We start from the raw sequence: 24854 nt of genomic DNA on the forward strand, positions 1-24854 counted from the left end.
CTATCTATCTATCTATCTATCTATCTATCTATCTATCTATCTATCTATCTATCTATCTACACACATATACATATATACACATACACCCACATATATATTGTGTAAGTGTATATTTGTACTTCATTCTGCACTTTGAGTTCATTACTTTTCTCTCTAGAAGTACATAGCATGTTTCATTACAAATCCTCTAGAATTATGGTTGGTCATTGTATTGATCAAATTTCCTAAATCTTTCAAAATTGTTTACCTTTATAATGTTGTTGTTACTGTATAAATTGTTCTCTTTCATTTGTATCAATTCATAAAGTTTTTCCCAGGTTTCTCTGAAAGCATCCCATTCATCATTTCTCACAGCACAATAGAATTCCTTCCTATTCATATGCCAAAACTTGTTCAGTCATTCTGCATTTTCCAGTTCTTCACCACCATGAAAAGAGTGGCTATAAAATTTTTTATACATATGGGTTCTTTTCCTCTTTTTTTTATCTTTTTTAGGGTATAGACTTAGTAGTGTTATTGCTAGGTCACAGAATATGCATAGTTTAATAGCTTTGGGAACATGGTTACAAATTGATTTCCAGAATGGCTGGTTTCCTTCACAGCTCCACCAACATTCCATTAAAGAACTTGTTTTCCCACAACTCTTCCAGAATTTGTCATTTTCCTTTTTCATTTACTTTGCCAGCCTGATGAATGGGAGGTCATACCTCAGAGTTATTTTAGTTTGCATGTCTCTAATTATTTCACTAGGACTTTGTAATGCTTCTCTTCCACTGTCAACCCCCTCCCCTGCCTCCTGTACCCCATCACCCCCCCCCCCCCGGCCTTCTCTGAATGATTTCCTCATCTCTATTTGCAGGCTTTTGCAGATTCATTAGTAATTTTTGATCCAAGGAATAACAGATCCATGGCCTTGAAAATCTTCTTAATTTTATAGAAAAATGTATTGATTTTAATTATGATATAATTATATATAATAGCAATAGTAGCACCCAAAACAATAATAATGATAACAACCAATCTTTTCTTCTTCATGAGGGTTTACTGAAGGTAAAAATCAATGCAAGCAGCATTTTAAAAACCTGTCACTGAAGTGTATACTGTTCTGCATTGGGACACTAGTCAATTTAACTTAAACAGATATGGTTTCCTCATCTCTAGATATTTACTCACTCATCAAACAGAGATGACTTATATTGGGAAAGGAAGCCAGTAGCTATTTTCAAGACTTAACTATGTCATAAAAAAGGGATTAGTAGGAACAGAGATATAGCTTTCAGCTTTCATACCCACGTGAATGAGTGAGCCAGATTTTTTTTTGTTTTTGCTTTAAATAGTATTTTATTTTTTCCAAAATTAAAATTTTTAGCATTCATTTTTACAAGATTTCGAACTCCTCATTTTTGTCCCTCTCCCTGCCCTCTTCTCAAAGTGGTAGGCAGTTTAATATTGTTTATACATATACTATCACGTAAAACATTTCCATATTCATCACAGCTGTGAAAGATGAAACAAATCAAAAGAAGAAAAACACAACAAAGAATAAAATAAGTGAAAAAATATGCTTCAATCTGCGATCAGAGTCCATCAGTTCTTTATCTGAATATGGATAGATTTTCCTTTGTGAATCCTTTGTACTTGTCTTGGTTCATTGTGTTGCTGAGAAAAGATGAGTCATTCATAGTTGATCAGCACAAGATGTTACTGATACGGTGTACTGCTCATTTCACTTTGCATCAGTTTGTACAAATTTTTCTTAAATGTGCTTACTCCTCATTTCTTATTGCACAATAGTATTCCATTACATTCATATACCACAGCTTATTCAGCCATTTCCCAGTTGATGGGCATCCCCTCAATTTCCACAATTTTGCCACCACAAATAGGACTGGTATAAATATTTTTGCATGTAGGTCTTTTCTCTTTTTTATGATCTCTTTGGGATACAGACCTAGTAGTGGTATTGCTAGATTGAAGAATATGCATGGTTTGATGGCCTCTTGGTCATAGCTCTAAATTGCTCTCCAGAATGGTTGAATCAGTTCTCAACTCCACTAACAATGCATTATTTTGTGGTTTACTAATCCAAAGTGATTTAAAGTACTTTTGCCTATGCCTATAGATAGTTTTGATTTCTTCATCTGAAAACTGCCTATTCATATCCTTTGTCCATTTATCAATTGGGGAATGGCTTGTATTCTCACAAATTTGGCTCAGTTCTCTATATATTTGAGAAATCAGGCCTTTGTCAGAGACACTTGTTATAAAGATTGTTTCCCAGCTTAAATTTTTTTTTAATGTCTACAAATAACTTTTTAAATCAATGCACTACAGAGAACTGTATTAATCATTTACTGCTAAGTGAAATGCATCATCACTTTTTCCATTAGGATATTGAGATGCTAATGAGGAGGAATCAGTTGATATAAGGAGGGGGGAAAAATTAAACCTGAAGGGTTTTAAACCCTATAGTTAAGCTATAGGGAGTTTACAAGAAAAAGAAGGGTTTAAGAATCTCAGAGGCTGTTGATCTTGTCTCTAGTAATTATAACAGACAGTTGAGAAATTCATTTAATGTATCTGGGTCTTTGTTTATTCTATAAAATAAAAATAAGGCTACTTTGCAAAATATGTTTAAAAAAATTTTGTAAACTTGTCATAGGCAACTTGACATTTGGCTCTCTGCTTTTCTTTCCTTACACTCCCTAACTCAGAGTCCACTATTTCACAGTATCACTGAACATCTTTAAAAGCTGGTGATACCTACATCTGCATTTCCAAACCCATCCTCCTACACCAGTTTCAGTCTAACACCCCCATCTGCCTCTTGGGCATTTCCACTTTGGACAGTTGTCATCATCTCAAATCCAGTGCATCCAAATTTGAACACATCGTCTCCATCTTCCTCTCTCAAGTTTCTTGTTTTTCTTTTTGCCATCATTTTTCTCTCATTCACTGAGGCAGGAAAACCTGGAATTATATGTGATTCATCCCTTTCCTTCTTCCCTATGTTCATTTGATCATAAAGTCCTGTGTACTTTTACTTCAGATTATCTCTTCCATTTCAATGCCCTGTGCTTACATTACTACAGTTGCATCCTGGCTCTCTTTTCTTCAGTCTGACTGACTGCTGCAAGATTAGTTTTTATTCAGTACCATTTTCATCCTGACTAATTATAGTTTAGAAATACTTGATAAATAGTTCGTTTATTTTCTGCCACATCGTGGAATTTCTGAGTGGCTGGGACTTTAGGAATCTTTCAGTTCAGCTCTTTCACTTTTCAAATGAGGAAACTGAGACCAATAGGTGATAAATGATGTGACCTATAGCACATAGCTATTAATAGCAAAACAAGGTCTCTGCAGCCCAGATTTACATTGTGTGCAGCACAGTTCTACAAATTTCAGATTCTTAATCTGTATATGAGTCATGAGCCTGTTTGGCAGTCTGGTAAAGCCTATGGACCCTTAGAATATTTTTTCATATATAAGATTAAAACATATAGGATTCAAAAGGAAACCAAAAGTTGGTGAAAATAAAGATGTAATTTTTCCCCCCAGCCAGGCTTATTGACTCCCTGAAATCTATCCATGAACTTCTTTGTGGGTCTGTATAACCTCGGTTAGGAACCCTTACTCTAGTAATTCTTCAATCTCATGTTCTAGGCTTTGTACATACATATATCTATACACATTAGATATCTACACCTAGAACATATACATTTTATGTATATTGTTCACACATAACATACACATATGTAATGTACACATATACATATATAATGTATATGCCTATAAAACATACAATGCATACATAACAGGCACATAATGCAATACCTATATAATGCACACATTATATAATATACACTATATAATATATAGTATAATGCATTGCATGTATATTATATACAATATGCACATGTATAATATGCACATATTATATGTAATATACACATAATATACATATATAATGCATAGCACAATAAAATAGACACATAATACACATGCATATATAACACAATACTATATATACTATATAATATGATATACATATATATAATGTATACACATATAATATACACTATTGTATCATATATACAGATGCAATAAGCATGTTATATATAATACACACACCCATGTAATAGATATATAATATGCAGTATACACATATATGCACATATACATATCATATATCATACGCATACACATATCACATACATATATGATATGAGCATGCAGCAGTAAAAACTCCATGTGTAAATAAGAGTTGAAATCAATTCTATTTTAAAATAATATTGAGTGTCTTCAACAACAAAAGCAAAATAGTTCATTGTTCTCAAAGGACTGACATGCTATTGGGGAAAACAACATGTATAAAGATAAGTCTATACAGGGTAAATAAAAAGTGGGGTTGGAAGGAAGAGCCTTAATAATAAAGGAGATTAGGAAAGGCCTCCTGGAGGAGAAGTCAAAAGACATTTAATATTTTAGAACTTTTACATATCAGATTTTAAACATATTACAAAATCTTATCAACCTGATGTGGTTAGTAATTAAATATTGCTTGTGAAGTAAGAAAAGCCCTTGACATGAATAAGATAGGTAGTTCTCTCTGTACTGAAAGCTAAACTCCAAAGAAGTTATATCACTCTCAATGAATCTTCCTTAGATTTGGATTGGCAAATACCAATAGATTTCATTTATGAGATACAAGGACAGTATTTTTCCTGAACTTTGTGGCATCCATTGCTTTAACACCTTGGTGACGGAAGCTAGAAGTAGGCTAAACTTGTTTTTAAAGGGTTTTATAGTCTCTCAAGTTAATATCACTAAGAATCTTAACTCTGATCTTCCCAGAACTTTATGGGTGTAGATCAGAATCTTTAACTCACTACTCTAGGTGTTTTCCCAAGAGGACTCCAGTTGGAAAAGACAAGATCCCTGGTTTCTAAGCCTGTTCTCAAATGGTGAGGCCTTGTTGGCTCATAAAGATAGTTTCTCTGTTCCTTGGGCCTTATAATTCCAAGGTTTGGATTTGTTTTTTTTTCTTTCTTTTTGGAGGGCAATTGGGGTTAAGTGACTTGTCCAAGGTCACATGGCTAGTTTTTGTGTTAAGTGTCTGAGACCGGATTTGAACTCAGGTCCTCCTGACTCCAGGGCTGGTGCTGTACAGATTCACTGCACCACCTCGCCACCCCAGATTTGTTTTATTTTTTAAAGTCCTGAGTTGTTTTATAATTATAGGTCAAGTTGGCAAAATAACGCCATGGAAAGAATATAGGCTTCAAAGTCAGAAGACTTAAGGTGAGGTTCTGCCTTGTATACTAAATAGATGTTTTAATCCTGGAGTTTCAGTTTTAACACTCTGGGATTCTACACAAATCCCTTAAATTCTCTGAATCTTAGTTTTCTCGTCTGAAAAATGGGTATAATCTTCCTTATTGATTTTTGTCAGTAAAGAACTATATAAATGAGAGCTGCTGTCATCATCATCATCATCACCATCATCATCATCATCATCATCATCATCATCATTTGTAGGGTGCCACAATTTTTTATGTTTCCCATAATTTCTCATGGGATCCTTTATGTTTCATTTTGTTTTTCTTTTCAATGATATAGTAGATTAGAAGGCCAACCTTATAGTCAGGAAGACAGATTCTAGCTTTAGATATGATACTTACAATCTGTGTGATAGTAATCAAATTGCTTAACATATCAATACATCTAGGCAACTCTGTAAACCAATAAATTATATATCCCTGCATCGGTGTAGGGAGATTTCTCAGTGGGAGTTCCCTCTGTTGTGTTGTTCTTCAGTGGTGTTTGACTTCATGACTCTGTTTTGGATTTTCTTGGGAAAGACTTGCCATTTTCTTCTCTAGCTCATTTTACAGAAAAGAAAATTGAAGTAAATAGGGTTGAGCGACTTGCCCAGGTTTACACAACTAGTAAGTGTCTGAGGCTAACTTTGAACTCAGGAAGATGAGTTTTCCTAACTCCAGGCTCGACACTATCCATTGCCTGTGCTGGGAGTCTTCTACACATGAAAAAACAAGTTCAGACTCTCCTCCAAAAAACAGGTCACAGTGAAATATCTTTGATCTTAAGAATTCAAAGTGTTTGCCATATATTAACTTGTTAAAAACAATGGTCCCATCTCACAACTGTTACCTTAAAGAAGAATAACATTAAGAAACTTAAGAGAGATTAAGTCATTTATTGGAGGTCACTTAGCAGTTAATGAGAGAAAACTGTGACTGTGATAGCCTTCTTAACCAGAGTTTAACTATTGAGGTGAAAATGCTAAGTTGCACCAATAATGATAGATTCCTAACCCTTGCTTCTACTACTATCAAATTCTTATGAGCTTTTGTAGGAGAATTAATGGAGAACTAGGCAGCAGCCTAGACATGACACTGTATTGGACAGAGCATTGAATTTGGAGTCAAGAGGCCTGGATTGGAGTCCCACCTCAAACACTGTAGTGAGGAAACCCAAGGAAGTCATCTGATTTCCTTCAACCTCCTCAGCTGTAAAATTGTGACAGGAATACTACAGTACCTATCTCACCGAGGCTTTTGTGAGTACCAAATGAAATAAGGCAAAGGAAGCATGTTGCAAACCTTAATGTGTTCCTGTAAATATAGGCTAAGGCAGTTAGTGGAGAGTAGTCAAGAAGACTCATCTTCCTATGTTGAAATCTGACCTCAGGCACTTAGTAACTGTGTGACCCTGAACAAGTCACTGAGCCCTGTTTGCCTCAGTATCCTCATCTGTAAAGTGAGCTGGAAAAGAAAGTGGGAAACCACTGCAATATCTTTGCCAAAATAACCCCAAATGAGGTCACGAAGAGTCAGCCACGACAGAAACAACTAAACAATGACAAAAATATCAGCTATTGTAGAGGGAAGAAAAGAGAAAGACCAGAAGGTTAACGTGAAATTCCTTTCCCAACTCGCCTCTGCCATTATAATATATCAGTTGTAGTAGAAAGGATAATCACACTACCTGATGACTTATTATTGCAAGGCAATTAACTTTTTTGGATCTCATTCTCCTCAAATGAGAGGATTAGACTAGATGGCCCCTACCATCCATTTAAGCTCTAAATCTATCATAACTTTATTAGTCATGATAGTCTTATAGCAAGTTTCCATGCTTTCAGAGCCAACCAGACTAGCAAACTTCACTTTATCTCATCTCATTTCTATAGACTTTCTGTGTAGAACAAACTTAAATGTGCAAATGTGTGGTCCCAGAGAGTGTTCTGGCATTCAGAAGAATTTTCCAGGAAGCTATGGGTTTCGGGTTTGGTCTGCTTTAGGGTGTATCTGGAGGTACGGCTCAGTATAGGACTCACCCCCCCTCCACCCCTGTATACTATTTAAATTTTCATCTCAATGTGAACTGAAATCTTGTTGCTATTTGTCTTTCATTCTCAAAGAGGACCATGACATCAGGAAGGTGATGCCATGACTTGCCAGTAAATTGTATATAAGTGAGAGAGGGTTGTGCAAAGTCATCAGCCTCACTTTCTCCTCCAGAGCCACTTGGGTCTAGTGTCAAGATGTAGGTCAGGAGAACTGGAGATGCCCCAATGCAGTGTGGGATCTTGGCCTTTTAAAGCTAAGGTCTTCTCCGGTCTCAGTTTGTCTGAGGCAATACCCATTTAGTGATTAAGGCTAAAAGAAATGAGGCAGAGAATAGCCTCTTTTAGTTAAAAAAAAAAATAGCCTGGGAGGGGAAGACCCTCAGGGTTTCTGGTCAAAACAAACAATTATTATTTACACTCACTCTGAGCTATTAGAGCCCAAACAATCCCCAAGTGAAGTTTGGGCTGGGATCTATTGTTGGCCAGTCATTGAGAGTGAGAGTTATTTGGGTTTAAGACACCTTCCTTAAAAATGGAATCTAGCTCATAAATCCAGCATATCTTGTGAGGTTTCAGGGATCAAAATTTGTAGAAATCTGTATGGCTTCAGAGCTTCCTCAGACTCTTGGAACAAACAAACCCCAGAACTGGAGCTGCCCTCATGAATACTGGCCCTCCTTGTTCTGGACCTGAGTCAACATGCAAAGATAGTGGGGGTATGGGGGTGGGGTGGGGGGTGGGGTTGACATATTCTGAGCCATTAGCCTCATGGATTTAGTGTTAGAAAACAATTTCCTAAATGAGCAAAGTTAGTCTTTAATGGATGTTGCTGCATTATTGCCAAGTCCCTGTTATTAATCCCACTTAACAAACATTTATTAAATATTTACTATGTACAAAGCTCTGGGGAGGGGATATGGGGACGAAGGGGCTAATAATCTAGTAGGAGAGAATTTTATATCTATATCTATATTATATATGTTATATACATATATACACACATATATAATATACACACATATCTATATCTGCTATATCTATACAAATTTGTGTGTATATACGAGATGTGTGTATATAAATATATCCATACATACACATGTATGCCTATAACACATATATGTATATACATATATGTATTCACGTATACAAATCCACACAGAAATATGTATATATGTAATTGCATATGTATATACACATACATATGTGTGTGCATATATACACCTCTCTCTCTCTGTGTTTGTATATGACAAAAGGCAGGATGTGATAAAAAGTGGAGAGATAAAGACAAAGTACTTTAGACAAATTTGAGGAGGGAGTAATTTTATATTTAACTTGCTAAAATCAAAGAATTCTATCCTTTATGATTTTAGGCAGTATATTCGGTACCCTATGTCCATCAACTATGTTTATCTACAGAAAAAATAATTGGATTAGTTAGCTCATACCAAGTGGTCATTTCCCCCTTTCTCTACCCCCTCCCTTTCCTGAGTTAAATATGTAATAATCTGGAACAATCTATTGCATAACTAATTAGTGATTCTTAGAACTTCAAGAAATATTTTAAAGGCTTATCATAGTCTTAATACTTTTACCAAATAACTTGTTTAACTACGTATAGTCAGTTCAAAGTTAAGAAAAGATATGTAGGGGAAAGGAGGCTGAGAAATAAGTATAGTATAGGAAGAAGTAATAAGCTCTTGCAAAATCCTTTTTTGGAACAATAGTCATTTTTATTTTAGAAGGTAGTTTATCTGCTTTAAAATCCTTAGTTTAGGATTTTATATCAAAAGAATTTTTTATTTTTCAAAGGACGATTGAGAACATGAAGTTGCCAAATTTGAGACTATGACCAACAAGTACAGGGTCATAGAACAGCAGGGTCTAATTTGGAAATTTACTTAGTTGCTTTACTCCAGGATGTGAGAAGAGAGGAATAACATTCAGAGCTACATCACAAGTATCTCAGAGTTTGCTCTGGCATGAATTACATTTTCTTCTAAACCCTGGAATCTAATATTGAGATTCATCACACTAAACCTAATTCAGTTAATAGCACCAATATTTCAATTTATGTTGAGATTTGGAATTGGCAAAACACTTGACCCACATCCTCTCATTTGATCCTTACAACAACCGGTGAAGTAAAGTCCTTTTCTTACCCCTATTTTACTGATAGAAAAAGCAATGCTCAGAAAGGTTAAGAAGTGATTGGTCTAGGATCACACAGTGTGTATCTCCAGAACAGGATTTGAACCCTAGGCAATTCTTCCTAATGCCCATTCCAGCCCTTGATCTATTATGTGATGTTCTCTCTTTTAATTTGATGGCAGTTTTTATTAAGAGTCTAATATGTACTATGTTAGATACTAGGGAAACTAACTAAGCTAAGTCACACAGATCTTTGGCATCAGGGCAAGATTTGACCCCAAGTTCTCTACCTCCAGATGAAGTGGATCTCAGCATCCCAGTTTTAAAATAAATAAATCATGGAAGTGGTATGACATAAAGGACTGAATTAGATGAACAGATTTTTTTTTTCCCCAGCTCTGTAACTATCCAAGAGATGTGACCTTGAAAAAGTTACTTAAGGTTTAGATCTTGAACAGTCCTCAGAGATCATCTAGTCCAGGGGTGGGGAACCTGTGACCTTGAGGTCACATTTTGTCCTCTAAGTCCTCAAGTTCGGCCCTTTAACTGAATCCAAAGAGCAATGAAATTTGAATTCAGTCAAAGGGCCGCAACTAGAGAGCCACATGTGGCCTCAAAGCCTCATATTCTCCACCCTGGTCTAGTCTAACCCTTTTGTTATTTTACTTTTATTATTTCAGTGACAGAGAGGGCAAAAATTTTGTTACTGACAGAAATAAGCTGAATGTCAGCACCCTCTTCTATCCATTCTATTGGGGTGAGATTTGCATAGATTAGTTTGGTAAAATTACAAAAGAGTTGAAAGGAATTTTCTAACCCTAAGTCATATAGTAGACTGGGGCAATGGCATCCCAACAAGACAGGAGCAAAGATATTAAAAAAAAAAGTTAGGAATTCCAGAAGTCTAATGGTTCTCCTGCCTGACTGTGGCCTAGTTCTTAATTATAAAGAGCTGAGCTAATCTTTAGGGTTATGAGCTAAAAGAGCTGATAGAAACTTCCCCACATGAGGAGTCTGAACAGTTGCTGAAGACCAGCAAATGGCAGCAAACAATAGTAGCCTGCAGCTCAATATATTACCCAGCTAGCAGCTGACATCCATAGTTCTTTGGGAATGATCAAGTGCAGCATTAGAGAAGAGAGGGATTACAGTTGGGACACAACCTTTGGAGTCGCCTTAGCTTTCTATGCATGTTCCCCATGAATATATCTCTTTCCTGGTCATACATGCTCCTCTCACCAGTGGTATAGGAATCTATGGGAGAGGAACCTTTATGCATGTTAAGGGGTGGGAAGGGGCAGTTTCCATTCTATATATTTAAATGTATTTTTCTTTGATCTAGTTTTTATCTTGTTGATAAAAGAAAAATATTGATGGAAACTAGTAAGCAGTGGTTTGGGGTGAATGTTGACCCCAAGACTGTTTTGAACTTGTGGTCGATTTGAGAGGAGCCATATGCGGAATGGCCCCAGGCAATATATGTTTTAAATAGTTTAGTGCTTTTCATTTTTTATACCAAGTCACTTTCCACTAATCAGTCTCCCAACCACCAAAACTTTCCTTTATAAACAACAAAAACCAGTTTATGAATACCAACCAATATATCAACTGTATCTTTGAGCATATGCAACATTCATGTACCCATATCAACTACTTATTTACTAAAGAGAGGAAAGTATATTTAATCTTTAGTCTGGATACAAAATGGGACATGATAGTTGTTCTAGACCATACCTGACTCAGACTGATCTGGTGGTTCAGGATCACAACATAATAAGACACCTGTAAGTGATCTAATATTTAACAAAAGGGGCTTATTTATCAATAGCATGAAAAGGATGTGCAGCCAGGATACAACATTGATTCAGTTGATTGGGCACAGCTCCCTTGTCTCTGCCTCTCTGATGGTAGAATCCCCAATCAGCAAGAGATTCTTAATAAATGCTGTTGATAGATGGGCTTTTATACTTAGGTGACCAGGAAGGAATGTTAATATTAATAGGCCAAGCCAGAAGCCCCTGAACCAATGAAGTCTTGTATGAGTTTGGTTTCATTGAATTTTAAGGAAAAACTAGTCCAGCTTACATAGCTGAAAAGTTAGTAAATATTGTTCCTAATCTAGTAGTCATTATTTACATTTTTCTCTTGGTTCTATTTTTTTGGTCAGTATTAATTCATATGTGTTCCCATGTTTCCCAGAATTCCTCTTATTTGTCATTTCTTACAGCACAGCAACATTCCATTATGTTAATTCATCCAGGTATTTCTTAATTGATGGGTACTCAATTTGTTTCCAGTTTTTGTTTGTCTGTTTTTGCTATTACAGAAAGTGCTGCTATGACTATTTTGCAATGTGTATGTCTTTTCTTTCTGTGATTGATCACGTTGGGATGTATACCCAGTAGATGTATTCTTTGATCAAAGGGTATGAACACTTCCCTTTTCTTTCATATCACTAGCTGTTTTTACAGATTAGGAAACTGAGGTCCTGAAAAGTTAAGAGGCACCTTGCCCAAGAGCAAATAGAACCAGGATTTGAATCTAGATTCTTTACCCAACCTTCTCTATTGCACTACACCAACAAGACTTTCTAGGTCATTTAAGCTATAGTTTCCTTATCTAGAGCATGAAGGGATAGTTCTAATTACCTTTATTGTTGGTACTATCTCCTTCCTTCTCAAATGAACATATGTGTATCCATTTACATGCTATATTCTATAGTAGAATGTAGGCTTCTTGAAGGCAGGGATTGTTTTTCATTTTGTCCTTGTATCCTCAATGTGTGGTACAATGCTTTGTACATATTAAGTACATGAATACATGATTGTTGAACTGGATTGGATTAGATTGTCTGCAAGGCACTTTAAAGGAGCAGATTCAGTAAAAAGAATCAATGATAGAGAGGAAAAAGATTGTAGCTTCTTACTATTTAAAAACATATTTTTTCTATTTAGGAAAATATATGCTATAACATCAGATGTTTCTGGAAAAATATTTTTATTTTTTCTTTCCAAAAACAAATGAGTTAAAATGCAAATGTAGGAAATTGTTTCTCTACTGACTAAATTAAGAGGTTGTTTTTCCCTAACCTTCATGTATCTTCCATGATTACAATGATGACTCAAATATGGGAAAACCTCTTATGGTTTTAGTTTGAGAATTTGAAAATAACAGTTTAACATGTAGATTTACCTTTAATTCATCAACAATTTTAATCAAATTTGATTTTCATTCTTTGAAGGCAATATTTTGGTCTCCATTTTGTAAGGGCAGATATTCAATTTATTTATTCATATATCTTTTGATATGCACAGAAACATTACAAAAATATTATGAAATAATTTTCCCTCATTCCTTCCCTTTTTCTGATCTTTTCCACTTTGAAATAGGAAATTTCCTACTGGAAAAGGTTTCTATAAACTGAATATGATGTCTTTGTCAAGGCAGACAAAGGGTTTAATTAAAATAACAGTAGGACTCAACAGGTGGTGAAGTAGAGAAAAGGTAGAGTTAATTAGCACTTAGTTCCTCTACATTTCCTACTTCTTGCACCCTCCCTCCATCTACTGCCTGTTTCCCTTGAGTAAAGAATGGTCACATCCTCATTCCATGTACAATAGAAATAGAGAGTTGGTCTATCCTCATTCCATGCATAATCACGGGGGAAGTTACTGGTAGTGAGCTAGGGCTTTAACCACTGCCTCCTCCTGTTTTCCCTGTATTCAAAGATTCTTAAACTCCAAATATGAAACATTGAATGGAAATTAATCTTAAATGTAACACCATACTCTAATCATTTTTAAACTCAATTATATTCAGCAAATGTTCATGTACATAGCACTTGAGTGCTGTGGGGATGCAAAGAAGTCTAACATTCTGTTCCTGCCCTTAATGAGTTTCACAATCCAGGTAGGAAGCATCACATACACACACACACACACACACACACACACACACACTCAGTTAAAATGACAGTATAAAATCCTTATAATACAAAATGGTTATGTCTTAGTGTAAAGGAAAAGCCCCATAATTGCATTCCCAAAAATTTCCAGTTATTCAATCATTGTTATATTGATCTCATGATAAAACATCAAAATAGTAATACTTAATCATAAAATAAACATATATGAAATTATTTCTGAGCAGAAGCCTGAAATAATTCAGCATGCAACTTTGGGTCTATTTTTTCTTCTACACAATGAGCATAGAATTTGTACTACCTACTTCACAAGGGTTTTTGTTTGTTTGTTTTTGCTTTTTGGAGGGGGAATGCAGGGCAGTTGGGGTTGTGACTTGCCCAAGGTCACACAGCTAGTAAGTGTTAAGTGTCTGAGGGTGGATTTGAACTCAGGTCCTCCTGACTCCAGGGCCAGTGCTCTATTCACTGTATCAGCTAGCTGCCTAGGTTATTATTAAGAAAGCACTTTGTAAGCAGTAATGTTCTCTAGAAATGTGATCCGATTTTACATGAGATGCCATAAAAGGAATGGTAGAGACATGTTGTATGATTAAATTGCAGTTGATATACCTGTGAGATGCAGGATGGATTGGAGAATGGTGGGAGAAGAGATTGGAGAGGCAGAATGTGTGATAGTTCCATTGTCAACATAAGGTGATGAAGACACAAATTGAACTGAGAGCAGTAATAAGAGTAACAAGGAGGGGAAGAATGTACAAGACTCTGAGAAGGCAAAATTGACTAGACTTTTTGACTATAGAGAGCTCGAGAGAAGAAGTCAAAGACGACAGGAAAATTTCAAGTTTAGGTGGCAGGAAAAATGAAGGTATTGGTTCTCTTACTCTGTGCTTGGCACAGTATCAGGTACATGGTAGACATTTAAGAAATTTTTATTGATTGATGATTCTCTCAGAAATGATGCATAGCCTTGCAGCCTACAAACTACATGTCTTTTGCTACATGTATACCTTTTAAAGGAAAATGTGGGGAGGAATTAGTTGCTAAAGAAAAAATGAGAACACTATGAATAAGTAGTTTTGACTATTTTAAATATCTATATTAACTATAAAGAACATATGAAGAAAGATGCTATCTGTATCCAGAGAAAGAACTGATAAATAGAAGTATGTATAAAATGATTTTACATTTGTATACCTATTTATGTCTAATGGGACATCTCTAGGGTAGGAGAGGGGGAGAGGAAAGAAAAAAAGAAATTTACATGATAACTTTATTACATATTTAAAAGAAATAGCAAGTTGAAGACAGTCAATTTGTAGTTTCATGTGTAATCATCCTTGTTTATTATACTATGTTATGGAAATGCTTGTTTTATTCCACAAATTAAAAAGGAAAATAAATAAATGTGAAAAAAACCCAGCACTACCAAAAAGAAAATTAGAACTCTAGAAGAACCAGATCACTTTGTTGTTGTTGTTCTTTAGTGGATAAGGATGAGAATCTGAAAGATTCTTTGTGCATTGACCTCATTTATGTCTAATCACTTCATGAAGATAATCACAGACCAAGAGCCTTATTTTTGCATGATTTGCTCCATCTTTCTCCTCAGCCACCCCACCCCCTTCTTTTAGGGAAAATATCAAAGGAAACGGAGAATTATAAAAGTAAACTGAATATTAAACGATTCAAATTTATACAAATTTCCCAGCCTGGTATTTAAAGCCCCCACAAGCTGGCTCTTGCCTACTTTTCCAGGCTTATTTAATATTTCTCCCCTTCACACATTCTAGGTTCCAGTCAAATTGGCCTTGTAGCTCTTCTTAGTATAATCAATCAATCAATTAGTCAACATTTATTAATTACCTATATTGCCAGGTGCCAGCAAAACCATTAATAGGTCTGTATCCCAAAGAGATCAAAGAAAAGGGAAAAGGATATTTTTACAGTAGTATGACCAAAGAATTGGAAATTGAGGGGATGTCCATCAGCTGGGGAATGACTGAACAAGTTGTGGTATATGAATGTAATGTAATACTATTATGCTATAAAAAATGACAAGTAGGGTGGCTTCAAAAAAACCTGGGAAGATTTTTATAAACTGATGCAAAATGAATGAACAGAACCAGGAGAACATTGTTCACAGCAATACTGTAACGATAATCTACTGTGAAAGACTTAGCTACTCTGAGCAATACAGTGACTCAAAAAAATTCCAGTGGTCCCATGCTGAAAAATGCTGTCTTCTTCTAGAGAGAGAACCGATAAACTCTTGAGTATAGATTACAGCATGCTTTTTAAAAACTTTCCCTTTCTTGTTTTTATTGGCATGTATTTTCTTTTGAAACATGGAATATGTTTTACATGACTTATTTATAATAGGCATCATATTGCTTGCTTTCTCAAGGGATAGGTGAGAAGGGAGGGGGAGAATTTGGAATCGAAAATTTAAAAAAATCAATGTTTTTTCACATGTAATTGGAAAATATTTAATGAAATAAAAAAATATATTAAAAAATGTTTGCTGAATTCAGTTTACATAAAAGTAGAATCAAAATTATCTTTATGCAACTGGTTGATTCACTAGACTGTGGTTGCTTATGCTCCTTTCTCATCATTTTCTTTTCTGTGCTTCAGTGCCCTGGCTGGTGCTCAGTGAAATTTTTCCTGGTGGAATCAGAGGAAGAGCAATGGCTTTAACTTCTAGCATGAACTGGGGCATCAATCTCCTTGTCTCACTGACATTTTTGACTGTAACTGGTAAGGAATCTTTGTCTTCTTCTTGTGAACCATGTTTTGAGTTTTTTATAAATAAATAGTCCTTCCCTATCTCTCAATCCCAAGTCAGCGAAGCAGTTCTTCTGAATATAAAGAACTAAGCCCTGGGCCTAATTTTCTAATTTTCCACCCCTACTAATGAATTTTAGAAGTATATTCCTTTATGATCTTACAGAACCATAAGTAGGAATCCTATAGCCAGGGCAAGTAGCCCCAGAGACAATGAGTGTGGAAGACATTCTCAGCGGGGGAGTCTTTGATATATTACCTGGTGGGGGAAAACAGAGCTCCCAGATTACCACAAGGCTTCTCCTGGGAGGCTTCCCTCCTTCCTCCAAGAAATGGTAGCTTCCTGCTTTAACTAATGACTCTTGGCAACTACATGCTAAGGTCAGCTGCTTCTTCACACTTGGCATCTAAGAAACTTGATTACTGGGGAGAAAAGTGGAATGCTAACATTTAAAGAAAATAGATCCATGCTGTTGGTAAGGGGGCTAAAAGAGGGCTTGACCCCAATCCCCTTAAATCTCTCAACATATAATGTTGGAATTGGTAAGGATTTTAGGAATCATCATGTCAGATCCTTCATTTTATTTTAAAGGAGGAGGCCTTTAGAGTAGGGAAGTGACTTGGCCAAGATCAGAGAGGGTGGTTCATTAAGCTTTTGCTGAAATTGGAACTGAGAAGGTCTGGGGTCAAATTGAGGTCAAATCTCATAGACTCATGGATGATTAAAGCTGGAAGGGACCTTGTCCAACTTTCTAATTTTTCAAAGAAGAGGAAAGGGGTCCTGAGTTAGTGGTAGAGCAAGGCTTTGGTTTCCTGACTACAACTTCTGATTTTAAGGCTAGCACTCTTTCAACCACAATGTGGAAATTTTGGTTTCCTCTGGGTCAGCCATAGTTCCTGGTCTCTTGATTCAAAAACAAACAGATGAACAAGGAGGGAAATGAAAGCCTTTCTAAGACATGGATTCTTTTAAATTTTTTTTTTAATTTTTGGAGGGGGGAAGGTAGGGCCATTGGGGTTAAGTGACTTGCCCAAGGTCACACGGCTAGTTTTGTGTTAAGTGTCCCAGGCCAAATTTGAACTCAGGTCCTCCTAACTCTAGGGCCGATGCTCTATTCACTGCATCACCTAGCAAGCCCTAAGATATGGATTCTTAATCTGGTGTCTACCCCCAAGGAATCTCTGGATAGATTCCAGGAGTCCTATGAACTTGGCTAGAAAAAAAAAATACATTGCATTTTTATTTCAAGATAATTGGTTTCCTTTGAAGTCCTAAGTATTTCTGTGCACTTAAAAACACTCTGAGAAGGGGTCCATAGCATTCAACAGATTGTCAAAGTCATTAATAATTCATGTTCAAAGTGAGTCCTGCCATTTCTAAAGTCAGAAGGTGAAATAACAAGGGAACTCTGACCAGCTCCTCTCATGTATACCATACTGACTGTCCATACTCACACATGTTAGCTGTTTGTGGAATGGAAAAGAGAAAAAGTGAGGAGAGAATGGAAAAGGGGGAAATAAAACAGAGTAATAGAAAGAGCAGGGAAGGAGAGCTAATGTGCTGGCTAACAGAATCAAATTTCAAAAAAGATCTTGTTTATCAAGTGACCTTGACAGATTGGAAAGTAGAAAATTAGCTGAAGCTAACAAGATGCTATTTACCAAGAATAAATGTGAAGTCTCGCACTTGGGTTCTGAATATCAAAGGTAGGATCAGGAAGGCCTGGCTTAACAGTGAATGGTTCATGTGACAAAAACCACAAAGCTATCAATGTGACATGGCTGCCAAAAAGCTAGTGTAGTATATTAGTAGGAGTGAGCTATATTAGTAGGAAGTACAAATTCCAAAATAAGGGTGCTAGTATTCCCACTGTACTATACACTGGTTAGAACACATCTTTATTTTAATGTTTAATTTGGGATACCCCATTAAAAAATTTTATGTTTATTCATTCATTCATTCATTCATTCATTCATTTATTTATTTATTTTTGCCTTTTGGAGGGCAATTTTGGGGTTAAGTAACTTGCCCAAGGTTACACGGTGTAATGTAATACCAAGCAAAGGCAACTTCCCAGGTTCAAAATACCAGCATAGGTGCTCTCTATTTTATTTAGTGACAAACCAAGAACAGAGAAGATCAAAACATGACATCATTCAAAATACAGCCTTTACTAAGTGTGATTAAATCATCTCCAAGGCCTACCCCACCCCAGGACTTTCCAATCATTCAATCAATTACAAAGTCTCTGTTCCAAATACTTCTCCACCCCTAGGCTATACCTTAATTAAGTCCACCATAAAGCCCCTCTTCTCAAATGGAGATTAGTTTCCAAACATAAGTAAAATACATTCATTTGCTCAACCATAGAACACAAAAAGGTCAAAAGTTCCACCCCTGGATCACAATTGAATCTACCCCAGAGTTACATCAAGTTTAAACACAGCACTTAATACCCAAATGGAGGTCTTTTCTTCATCTTGACACGAGGCAAGTTCTCAGCAATCTTAGTTCCTGGAGAGACAAGGCTTAGCAAGGCCATAAGATACATTGCCAGTCCCTTCATGAATTTATCCTCTGTCTGTAGAACAGTCCTAGAACCCCTGAACACATTAGCAAAGCCCTCTCCCAGGATCTCTGCAAACACACAACAAGAAAATCCCTCTTCAGGGCTTCTGAACCAACAGAAAGGCTCCCAGACCCCTGCAACAACAGCACTGTCCTTCACCAGTGGACAGTATTCATTCTGTCTGCCGGACAGTCTCCAGACCCCTGCAACAACAGTACTGTCCCTCACCAGTGGACAGTATTCACTCTCAGTACTGTCCCTCACCAGTGGACAGTATTCACTCTCTGTCTGCAGGACAGTCTCAGGCCTTCTTAACCAAATGCCAGGTTCCAGGACTTCTTCAACAGGACAGTCTTTCACCAGTGGACAAATCTGGCAAAGTAACATCAAAACAGACAGACAAAGTACCAGCAAAACAGCCATGTCTCCTCAGTCCTTGGCAGCTCAGGGGGCAGGTCTCAAAAGTCCAGGGCAATTCAAAGCGGCCACCAGCAATCTCTTAGTCTCTCTCCACGAGGTGCTGCTTCCAAAAAGAACTTCCGCCTCTCTCTCGTGTCTCTCCAAATCTATGTCACCAGCTCCTCCCAGTCAGGACTTTCTTTTCACATCAAAAAGTCCATCCCACAGGTGGGATTAACAAGCTCTGGGTTTTAATACAATCAATTTGAAAACCAAGCCCAATACAGGGGAATCTCCACATTCCATTACTATCACACACGGCTAGTATTTTTGTGTGGGTGTTAAGTGTCTCAGGCTGCAACCTAACTCGGGTCCTCCCGACTCCAGGGCCAGCGCTTTACTTACTGCGCCACCTAGCCGCCCCTATTTTTAGTTTACAACATTCATTTCCACAAGATTTGGAGGTACAAATTTTCTCCCCGTCTTTCCCCTATCCACCACCCCAAAACAGTGATCTCACTGTGTTCCCCCTCCCCCAATCTGCTTTCTCCTATATCCTTCCCCTTCCCCGCTCTGACTTTCCGATAGGTCAAGATGGATCTCCATACCCCAGTGCCTGTATATATATTTTCCCAGTTGCATGTAAAAAAAATAATTTTTTTTAAACATTTGATTTTAAAATTTTGAATTCCATATTCATTCCATTCTTCCCTCGTCACCCACCCTTACTGGGAAGATAAGCAATTCAATATAGGTTGTACATGTGTAGTTACCCAAATCATTTCCATAGTGGATATATTGTGAAAGACTGACTGTATTCCTCTCCATCCTATCCCACCCCCACTTGTTCTACTTTCTACTTTGACCCTGTCCCTTTTCAAAAATGTATGCTTCTAACTACCCTCTCCCCACAATCTGCTCTCCCTTCCATCATCCCCCCTCTTGTACCTTTCCCCCTACTTTCTTGTAGGGTAAGATACCCAATTTAGTGTGCATGTTATTCCCTCCTTAAGCCAAATTCAGTGAGAGTAAGATTGACCCAATTCCTTTTGTCTTCCTGTTCTTCCTCTCCATTGTAACAGTTTTCCCTTGCCTCTTTTATATGAGATAATTTACCCTATCCTGTCTCTCCCTCTCTCCTCTCATTATATTCCTCTCTCATAATTTTATTTTTAAAATATCATCCCTTCCTATTCAATTGCTCCTGTGCCCTGTCTATATATACCTGTACACATATATACACACCTACATATGTATTCATATGTACATATACCCTGCTATATAGACATATATATGTATGCATACATATATATACACATATTTATATTCCCTTCAAATATCCTAATACTGAGAAAAGTTTCATAAGTTAGAATTATTGTTTTTCCATGCAGGAATGTAAATAGCTCAACTTTGATAAGTTCCTTATGATTTCTTTTTCCTGTTTACCTTTTCATGTCTCTCTTGCTTCTTGTATTTGAACATCAAATTTTCTACTTACCTGTTTTTTTTCATCAAAAATGCTTGAAAGTCCTCTATTTCATTGAATGCCCATATTTTCTCCTGAACATTATACTCAGTTTTGCTGGGTAGGTGATTCTTGGTTTTAATCCTAGCTCCTTTGACCTCTAGAATATCATATTCCAAGCCCTTCAGTCCCTTAATGTGGAAGTTGCTAGATCTTGTGTTATCCTGATTGTGTTTCTACAGTATTCAAATTGTTTTTTTATTGGCTTCTTGTAATATTTTCTCCTTGATCTGGGAACTCCAGAACCTGGCTATAATATTCCTAGGAGTTTTCTTTCTGGGATCTTTTTCAAGAGGTGATCGGTGAATTCTTTCAATTTCTATTTTGCCCTCTGGTTCTAAAATATCAGGGCAATTTTCCTTGAGAATTTCTTGAAGGATGATTTCTAGGTCCTTTTTTTGATCATACCTTTCAGATTGTCCAATAATTTCAAAATTATCTTTCCTGGATCTATTTTCCAGGTCAGTGGTTTTTTCCAATGAGATATTTCACATTGCCTTCTATTTTTTCATTTGTTTGAATCTGCTTAAGAGTATCTTGATTTCTCATAAAGTCACTAGCTTCCGTTTGCTCCAATCTAATTCTGAAGGAATTATTCTCTTCAGTGACCTTTTGAAATTCTTTTTCCATCTGGAAAATTGGGCTTTTTAAGGTACTCTTCTCCTCATTGTCTTTTTGGGTCTCTTTTGCCATTTGAGTTAGTTTATTTTTTAAGGTATTATTTTTTTCAGTCAGGTTGTTGACTCTCTTTTCATGATTTTCTTGCATCATTCTCATTTCTCTTCCCAATTTTTCCTCCACTTCTCTTACTTGATTTTCAAAATCCTTTTTGAGCTCCTCCAGGGCCTATAATCAATTCATATTTTTCTTAGAAGCTTTTGGTGCAGGAGTTCTGCCTTTTTTGTCTTCCTCCCACTCCATGCTTTGATCTTTTTTGTCCCCCCAAAAAAGGAATCTAAAATTTGATTGCTGCCCTGGTTTTGCTTCCTTTGCTTGCTTATGTTGCCACTCAATTACTTGACTTTTGAGCTTTTTGCCATAGTAGAAGTCTCCTTCCAGAGAGGAGAGCTTTTTCCCAAATTGCTGGGGTTTTCACAGCTGCTGGAGCTATTAGTTGGGTGCCCTCTCTGCAGCCTCCACAAACTCTGGCACCTGGAAACACACCCCGGGACCTCCACCCAAAACAGCGATCCAGATCCAAGCAGGTTAAAGCAAGAGTTATTACCCTCTGAATGGTTGCTTGGTCTCTGTATGATCTTCAGGCCAGGAGCTCTGAAGCAGCTATGCTGTTGTGGCTGCAGGGATGCCATGCCTCTGCCACTTCTCGTCCCAGGGGGCAGGAGCCAGACCGTGCTCCTCTGTCCTCTCGTCCCCCCGAGTTCCAACAGAGTTCCACACTGACCTTCTGATCTTTTAGTTTGTCTTTGTCATTTATGGGTTGGTAATTCTGGACACTGCCACTGCTGCTGGTATTCCACTCTCTCGAAGTCCACTCCAGCTGCTGCTGCTCAAGGCTACCCTGAGGCTAAAACTCTGGGCTCATTGGGGGCTGGGCACCCTTCCTGTAGGCCTTCCGGGCTGCCTTCAGTGAGAGATTTGTTTCTTTCCGTCCCTTTGTGGGTTCTGTAGCTCTAAAGTTTGTTTAGATTCATATTTTATAGGTATTTGAGGTGGTTATGGTGAGAGCTCATGGAGCTTTCCTGCTTCTATGCTGCCATCTTGGCTCTGCCTCTGGGATACCCCATTTTAAGAAGTTTTAAAACAGATACTGACAAAGGAGAGTCCACCCAGGAGATCATAGTAAAGGGTCTACTTTTGTTGTTGAGTCGTTTTCAGTCATGTCCAACCCTGTGATCCCATTTGAGGTTTTCATGGAACAGATACTAAGAGTGGTTTGCCATTTCCTTCCCCAGATCATTTTACAGATGAGGAAACTAAAGCAAAGGTGAAGTGACTTGTCCAGATCACACAGCTAGTAAGTGTTTGAGGCCAGATTCAAACTCAGGAAGTCTTCCTGACTCTAGGTCTGACACTCTATGCATCTTACCGGCTAGCTGCATCCTAAAGAGTCTAGTAACCACCTCCTATTATAATCAGTTGAAGGGATTGAGAATACTCATCCTGGAGGGTGGGGGCAGAGGTTGGGGTAGGAGAGAAACACTGGCAGGGATAGAGGTGAGGGGTGGGGAAGGGCATAATAACTCTTAAAATGTCTACTGGCTTATTATGTGAAAAGGGATTAGATTTATTGTATATTTGTATTCAGAGGTTATCAATGAGCAGAAATTGCAAGGAGGTAGGTTTTGGTTAAAAATAAGAGGGACCTTTATAAAAATTATGGCTACAAATGAAATGGATTGTCTTAATGAGTACCCCATCACAAGAAATATTTAAGAAGAGACTAGATATTATAGAAGAGACTTCGGAATGGTAGGAAACTGGACTAGATGACCTTTATGGTTCTTTTCAACTATAAAATTCTATGGTTTTATTATTTTAGGGGAAAATGTACAAGAGAAGAAGACAGATGGGTGGGAATAGAAGGTTAGAGAACTATACCGAGGAGATTTAAAAAGAGTAAAAAAAATTAATAAAATAATTGGAATGTAGTGTTACAGGGCTCAAGGAATAAGGGCAGGTCACACACACACATTTTTAATTTGGGTACCTTACCCTGCCTAGTTTTTATAGCTCTTTTCCCATCAGTGGGTTGCTTTGGGAATCCCCTAGTTAAAGATTTTCAAGCAAAAGTTGATTAATCATTTGTCTACTGTGTTGTAGTTGAGGTTCTTCTTTGGGCATGGGCAGGCTCACATGACTACTGAGATTCCCTTCCAACTTTGAAAAATTCTATGGTCAGTGGACTTGGTTGGAAACAATTGAAGGAAAAATCAGGCTGTGTCTTAAATTAATAGACAATCAAAGAAATGAACAACAACAATGAGGGCCCAGACCTTGCTAATACATTGTTGGTAACTTGATACCTTTTTATTATAAGCCATGTACCTTCTCTTCCTGAACCTAGAAAAACACCTGTTATGAATACACGTGATAGCAGTTTTAAATGACATATTAGCCACTATGAATTGATTTTTTGGATAGAGAAGTATAAGCCTCTTCCAAAAAAAGGGAACACTGTAAAAAGACATCATTAAAATCCAATATAAAATGCTGGCATTGAGTCTAAATTGCAGTGGCAACCAGATTACTAATTCCTTCCTCAGGGAAAGTTGTTATGGTGTGTAGTTAATGAAAATGCAACCTTTGGATAGTGACTGATCTTAGAATTCATGATTCCTGTTTCCCTAGTTATCATTAGCATGATTAAAATCAGAGTTGTGTATTATTTATGAAGTGACTGGCATAACACAAGAGCTAATCAACTTTTTTATGTGTTCTTTGTAGAACTTAAACCTTTGGATAGTGGCTGACCTTAGAATTCATGATTCCTGTTTCCTTGGTTATCATTAGTATGATTAAAATCAGAATTGCATATAGTTATGAAGTGACTGGCATAACCCAAGAACTAATCAGCTTTTTTGTGTGTTCCTTGTAGAACTTATTGGCCTGCCATGGGTGTGCTTTATTTATACAATAATGAGTCTAGCAGCACTGGTTTTTGTTGTTTTGTTTATCCCGGAAACAAAGGGATGCTCTTTGGAACAAATATCAATGGAAATGGCAAAATCGTAAGTATTAATGATTGATACTTTATCTCTACTAACATGTGACTGGCACACAGTTAGCTTTGATACAATTGAATAATAGATCAACAATTAATTTAGGATAGTCTTTTTAGGCTGAGGTCATCTAGCCCATGATTGAGTTTACTGCCATCTGTTTCATCTTTTAAAGATTTATAAAATCAGTATGACTCGCTTAAGGAATGAGACTGTGTAGCCTTTGGTAGAGTGAACTTTCTAAGTTTTCAGAACTTAGAGACATTCAGGCTCTCTTCTCTTAATTTCTCCATCTCCTATGAAGTTTTCTTCCTGTTTCTGGTGGAACACTTATATATATATATAATGCTTCCTTCCCAATGTTGGAACTGCTGCAAGTAAGTATTTGATACCTCAATTGCTAATTTTTGTCCCAACCAAAATTTAGATATCTTGGAGAAAAACAAAACAA

The 24854-nt window shown here is 36.9% G+C and overlaps 1 protein-coding gene across 1 annotated transcript in view; it reads left to right on the forward strand.

Annotated features, from left to right (window-relative positions):
• The window catches only part of SLC2A12 (solute carrier family 2 member 12), a 72805-nt gene that overhangs the window by 37130 nt on the left and 10821 nt on the right, over positions 1 to 24854 (forward strand). Inside the window, exons 3-4 of the mRNA XM_069077341.1 lie at positions 16080 to 16202; positions 24280 to 24412. Coding sequence (XP_068933442.1) covers positions 16080 to 16202; positions 24280 to 24412 — 256 coding nt within the window. The remainder of the gene's footprint in view (positions 1 to 16079; positions 16203 to 24279; positions 24413 to 24854) is intronic.

Source organism: Petaurus breviceps, unplaced genomic scaffold (assembly GCF_028583685.1).
Source record: "Petaurus breviceps papuanus isolate PSGF00001 unplaced genomic scaffold, PetGlider_PUasm1.0 90977, whole genome shotgun sequence".
In the NCBI taxonomy this organism is placed as follows: Eukaryota; Metazoa; Chordata; class Mammalia; order Diprotodontia; family Petauridae; genus Petaurus; species Petaurus breviceps.